The sequence below is a fragment of the Hypomesus nipponensis genome, chromosome 19 (genome assembly GCF_054491055.1).
Source record: "Hypomesus nipponensis isolate SF chromosome 19, ASM5449105v1, whole genome shotgun sequence".
Taxonomy (NCBI): domain Eukaryota; kingdom Metazoa; phylum Chordata; class Actinopteri; order Osmeriformes; family Osmeridae; genus Hypomesus; species Hypomesus nipponensis.
In genome coordinates, this window is record NC_140379.1 from 9,255,001 (window position 1) to 9,261,446 (window position 6,446).

The 6,446-nt window shown below is 47.3% G+C and overlaps 1 protein-coding gene across 1 annotated transcript in view; it reads right to left on the reverse strand.

Moving 5' to 3' along the window:
• Nucleotides 1-3,264, reverse strand: part of chrm4a (cholinergic receptor, muscarinic 4a) — an 11,302-nt gene extending 8,038 nt beyond the window's left edge. The window contains exon 1 of the mRNA XM_084682653.1: nucleotides 3,210-3,264. Within this exon, the coding sequence (XP_084538779.1) occupies nucleotides 3,210-3,264 (55 nt within the window). The remainder of the gene's footprint in view (nucleotides 1-3,209) is intronic.
• Nucleotides 3,265-6,446: the final 3,182 nt, after the last annotated feature.

The following is a 6,446-nucleotide window of genomic DNA, read 5'->3' on the forward strand; positions in this document are numbered from 1 at the left end:
GGTGAGAGAGAGAGAGAGAGAGAGAGAGAGACAGAGAGACAGAGAGAGAGAGACAGAGAGACAGGGAGGGAAGGAGGGATGGAGATAGACAAGGAGAGCGAGACACACATGACAAGAAGGAGAGATAAAAGAAAGATCCCAGAGGCGGTGGGCGTACATGACAGGAACACAACTACGTGTTGCTATTAAACATTGAGAAGCAAGACACACGCATAAAATGGCACATGGCTCTTTCCCCGCTGGTGTCACTGATTCATGTGACAGCCCCCACTGTGTCTGCACTGTGGCCTCTCAGCTGGGCTATTGTCTATCTGCACCTCCAACCTCAGTCTTCTCTCCTGCACTCACATCCACAGAGAGCAGCTCAAACAGCTGTCATTCACCAGAGCTGAACTGCCTCCTGCCTCCTGCCTCGTCACAGCCTCCTGCCTCTGATGAGTTTATAAATAGAGAGAACGGGAGGGGAGAGGAGAGGAGGGAGACGAGGAGGAACAACTGACAGAGCGCCACATAGAGACACATCTGTTGAGAGGATGTCACGCTCCAACAGGAGCCCAGGACCCACTGGCCTCCATTAGGCCCAAGTCAATCAGAGCATCAGGAGCAATGTGGTAGACGGTGAGTTTCTCATTTGGAACGGTCCGGGATCACATGGCCCCCTACGGTCACTACGGTAACTATGGAATCTGAGAGGCACACAGAGGACACGAAGTGGAAAGAGGGAGATGAGAGGGACAGATGCGTTTGGGGCAATGTATGTGTACTTGTGTGTGTGTAAGTGAGTGAGTGAGTGAGTGAGTGAGTGAGTGAGTGAGTGAGTGAGTGAGTGAATGAGTGAAAAAGTGAGAAAGAGAGAGAAAGAACGAGAGAGAGAAAGAAAACTTTGGTTTCATGAAATATAAAACATACAGTGTTGTAATTATCAATTGAGAGTAGATGTAAAATGATTAGTTCCACAGTGGAGACTCCATAAATCACTCTGTATCAAGACTCTATCAATACCTACACATGCTATAACCCCACAGGTGCATGGTAGGTTGACACACAAGGAATCTGGTCTGGGTTGGATCTTGCCTGGATTGTGTTTAGGTCTGGGTCTGTCACAGAACACACTCTCTCACTCCCCGCCCCCTCTCTCTCTCTCTCTCTCTCTCTCTCTCTCTCTCTCTCTCTCTCTCTCTCTCTCTCTCTCTCTCTCTCTCTCTCTCGCTCTCTCACACACACAGACAAACACACAAACAAACACACAATCATGCGCAAAATCACACATGCTCACAAACACTCAGCATGCAATTGACTTGCAGCCACCGACTGATTGAGGTACAGCTTCATCTCTCTGATCTCCCTGCACACCACCGTGTCTGTTCCTAGATCCCTAGCCCCAGTGCCTGATAGCCCAGCTCCCTTGCTCTAGCTCCTTAGCCTCTCTTTAGCCCCAGCTCTCCAGCCCCAGCTCTCCAGCCCCAGCACTGCAGAGAGCAGAGCCAGGCTGACGCTCTGCGCCAGAGAGTCTGGGTGTGTTGTGTGCCAGCGCGGCCAAACATCTGGGGCTGCTGCACAGTCAGAATCCAGCTCCTGAAACTGGGTTACCAGGAGGGGTGTGTGTGTGAGAGAGATATTACAACTATATGTAGGGGTATGTGAGGGTTTGTGTCTGTGCGCATGAGTGTTCGTTGGAGAGATGGTGTGTGTGTGTGTGTGTGTGTGCGTGTGTGTGTGTGTGTGTGAAACAGGGTTGGGAGTGGTGTGACCCCATTACTGTAGTGTTCAGCCAGACAGCTCCCTCTCCTGAGCCAATAGGGAGCATCGTCAAGGTATTTACATCATGCAGGGTCTGTTAATCAACTGCTCAAGAGCGCAGAGTGTTGGAGCGCCTGTAAAGGGACGTCTGTAAAGGGACGCCTGCAGAGGGCGGGCCAACCTGGCATCCTGGACACCTCATTAATGGATCACACAACCACCAGGATCAGAGCTGAAACCCCTTTCTGGTGTCCTAAACTGGACCATACATTACACCCCGTCTTCTTGTGTGAACAACGGTTCAAAAAAGGTGTTTGTTGTGTAGCAGCTAATACTTAATGAGTCTGGGTTTAAGGGCAACCAGCTAAATGACCCCCATCTACTGTCTGAGTGTCTGTCATCCCAGCCAACTATAGAGCACCACACACGCGCTACAGAGAGGAGAGGAGAGCAGAGGAGAGCGGTGCAGAAAGAAGGAAGGGAAAGAGAAAACAATATGGGTTCCAGAGGGAGGAGAAGAGATACAAAGATAGAAGAGCAGATGAGAGAACATAATAAAATCTACCTTGACCTTAAGCTTTTGTAAATCCCCACCATCACCACTTTGTCCCCAGCTACACCTACTCTAACTATGACAATATATCCTATAGTCCTTGCTTACCTGATTAGTGTGTGGCCAGTATAGGCTACTCTCATAAGCCCTATTCCCACGGCTTGACCAGTATATGAATACAGTTTATGTGTTCTATTAACGCTGTAACGTGCACAATGGAAGGCTTACCACTTTAAATGGACTGGGACGGGAGGTAAGGAGAGCGATCTGTCTTATTGTCTTTGTTATCTACATTTTTTTGTATCACTAACTGTATGCATAAAAATATGTACAATTATTATGTTCGCTTTTTTTTGGGGGGGGGGGGGGGGGGGGGGGCTTGCAAGTGCGCAATGAACAGTGTAGTACAAGCGGACTAATGTCCCTTTTATGTTATTATTCGACTTGTTCTTAAGTCTTTGTCATGGTAGTGCACGCATGAATGCACCTTTCTCTTTTAGGTGCGTTTCTCAGGAAAACCGCCACACTGATTGGACAGATTTGACAGTTTATCAAGCGCACCAGAGAAAGTGCGCTCGCGGTTTTTTTTTCCGGTCAGTTGCACGCTTTATGTTAACATAATGGAAATCAAGATGGCCAGAAATAGATAGCCTACATTTATAAACTCACGTAAATATATGAAAACGTATCTTTAGGTAGGCTGCAAGTGAAATGTAATTTGAATGTGAAACAGCAATCCGGCAGTCATGTGAATCTAGAAATGATTTTAGAAGCTATTTAACCAAGCTTTTTCACGCAAAAATAAATCCTCTGCACAGTACATTTTACCCCGAACTCTCTAGGCTATATTAATATGTTGCTTCAATAACAGGAAGAAAATTAAAAATAGAAAAACAAATTGTGTATGATAACTTACTGTTAAAGTTCCAGGGCACGAGCCCGCCAGGTCCTGTGCCGTTAGTGGTGTCCATTGCGCATGCTGTGGAAGGCTTTCAGCCCGTGGAAATCCCTCTCAGTCTCACTGGAAGTTTTCCCTGTCAGAGAGTGAAAGCGCTGTCCTCATGTTGTGAGATTTTAAAAATACTATTTTCTTGTTATTAAGCACATCGCACGCGTTCACGTCAGAGTCTTTAAGGATAGCATACTATTCCAAATCACTGTTGACCGGTGCGTACCGCCAGACCTGGCGCAAAGCTTCTGTCTCAAGCGAACTCCCGCCAGATGTGCCCCTTTCCGCGAGACTCTGATTTCCAAGTTTGCAGGCTCGCAGACATCGAAAGAGCGGACCGTGAATGATGTCATGTGAGTCTAACCAATCACCTGACGGGCCTGTGTCGGTGCGCTTTCAGTCGTCTCAGTCGTCGTTTTGCAGTTCAGAAAACGGGTACGAACTGCTCCAGCTCAGCAACTTAATCTCCACACAGTCAACATCTAAAGTGGTCATACATTTCAGATCAGTAGGCTACACTTCAGTTTAACACTATGAGGGTTATAAACCTTTATAATTGATTTAAAAAAAACTAGTTTCAACACGGTAAAACAGGATAACGAAATTGTGGGGTGCAAAAGACGCACATTACTTGGAACAGCCCCTGTTCTTGTTTCAGCACCGGCGGAGCGGACAGCTCCTCTGTCGACGAAAAACGGTGGGTAAACCGTGTGTGGTAGGCCATTTCCCCGTACACACTCGCCTTACATGATCAGCTGCCAATCACACATCTAACCCTCAGACAACCTAAATGGTGTCGGGGCTAGCTAGAGTAGAAGTGAGAGAGACTAAAGCACCATTTCCTCAAAGCCCGCTCCCTGTCGGTTCAGAGGGCTTTGCGCTGTAACAAGATTTGCTGGTAGTAAGTTTGTGAGTGCATCTGAGAAGGATGTTTGGCGACAAACTATTTTAGAGTCAATCCAACCACTTCAGCAAGGAGGGAAAATTAGGAGTATCATGTAGAATCATGTAGAATCATGTAGCTGATGATTCTCCTCTCCATGATCTGGGATCTAGAGATCTGGGATCTTCCCTTTCTCTCATATCTCTCTCTCTCGCTTTCTTTCTTTCTCTCTTTCTTTCTGACATGATTGTGCAATAAAGATACTTACAAAGAAACATGTACCCAATTTGTGTTAGATCAGATAGAAAAAACGAATTATGTGCATTTTCTGTAAACAACATTCCATATCCCTGCAGGACCCTTAATTACTGCAATCACACAAAAGTCAACTAATAAACAGATCTATGACCACTCTGTGTTTTTATTCATAATTACTCAGGTGTGTGTGTGTGATAATAGACCATTAGACTAGGGTCTCTCTGCTGCAGTATTCCCTGGGGGACCCTTTTGGTATGTTTCATTATGTCTTCCTCTCTACCCCCCTCCCCCCTCCCCCCTTCCCTCCCTGCACACCACCACCCAGCTGACCTGTACTTATGTCATCCTGGCAGGAAGGAGCGGCAGTATGTGTGTGCATGCACGTGTGTGGGCGCTCTTTGAGATGGTGGGCTCTTATCTGAAATGATAGACACACTGGGGGCGGACGGCAATTTTTGATGTTCCAGAGTCACTCACCAGCCAGCTGGAAAACAGACTCATTAAGCACAACAACAACTTGTGCAGGAGACTCCTGTGTCAACAGTTTAGTTTGGTCTACCAGCCTGTGGTTTCCCCCTGTAACTTGGTGTCCATGGATGGTTGAAATACTTCTCCTGGCCTCTACTCTCCTCACCTCTCCAGTCTTGTCCTGTCCTGGCCTCCCCTTCTCTTCTCTGTATTATTCTCCAGTGACCCCTCTTTGTTCCTGTTGATAAATAAAATATCCCAGCCCCTCCCCAGTGGAGCCCCATGGTGTCTTCTGAGGAGAGTGAGAGAGAAAGACCCTCCCACATGTTAACACACCCTTTGACAGGCTGAGACAGCTTCACACCTGAACTTGCACTGTGGAGATGTGATACTGATCAAACACCAGGTCGACACACACCCGCACACACACCCACACCCATAAACCCACACACAGCGTGTAAGCTCTCTGTGGAAGGGTGGAATCCTGGTTGTCATTCACAACCCATCCTCCACAGTCCTCTGTACTTTCAAGCTTTATTCATACGTACGGTCATTCATATATAAAAACATCCCCCCCTCTTTCTCTAACTCCCCCAGACCTTCCACCTCCCCACATCTCTGTATGCCTTCTCCTGTCCATGCCAAATACTCTAAGTCCGTTCACTCCATCCCTCGAACCCTTATACCATTCTATCCCAGTCCCACGAGCCTCCAGATCCACCCCCTGTTTCCACACTCCTCCCCCATCCCTACATCGCTCCTTCCCTCCCAATAGGCCTATTATCCTCTTATTAAAGATGGATGCCACTTCCTCTCAGTCCTGCCTGCTACAATTACCCAGCAGGCCTCTCTCCTGAGAGCCTGTAATCACCCTGATCAAATTAGACCCACTCCTGGGGGAGGAGGGGGAGTAGAGGAGAGGAGGTGAGTGGGGAGGGAGATGAGGAGAGGACAAGAGTGAGGAAGGGAGGTGAGAAGTGAAGAGGAGTGGATATATGAGGAAAGGATACAAGAGCAGCTTTCCATAACATTAAAATTGCTACATGTTTACTTTTCTAACATTATTCTTATGGTAACCCTATCTGACACAAAACCTTCACCCAAAACAAAAAACCTTTCAGGTGTAACAAACTTTTGGTTCTATTTCCAAAGGTAAATGTCGGTTGAAATATCTGAGTGATCTTTAAAAGCTGCTGAGTCGTGACTCGTGGCAGTGTGAACCCAGTTGCCTCCAGAGACCAGCCCTGTTTACCAATCAGCACGGAGATGAGTCAGGTTGCATCTCACCTCCTGACAGGACGTGCCAGAAACAGACGAGCACAGACCCGTCACGGCTGGTAGGATGTGGAGGGCGAGCCGGAGAAGAGGGCAGGAGGTCTGGGAGAAGGACTGTTAGGGGGAGAAGGATTTGGAGAGGTGCTACCAACACCATCATCATCATCATCAACACAAACACCATCACAATCATCATCAACACAAACACCATCACCATCACCATCATCATCAACACAAACACCATCACAATCATTATCAACACAAACACCATCACAATCATCATCAACACAAACACCATCACAATCATCATCAACACAAAC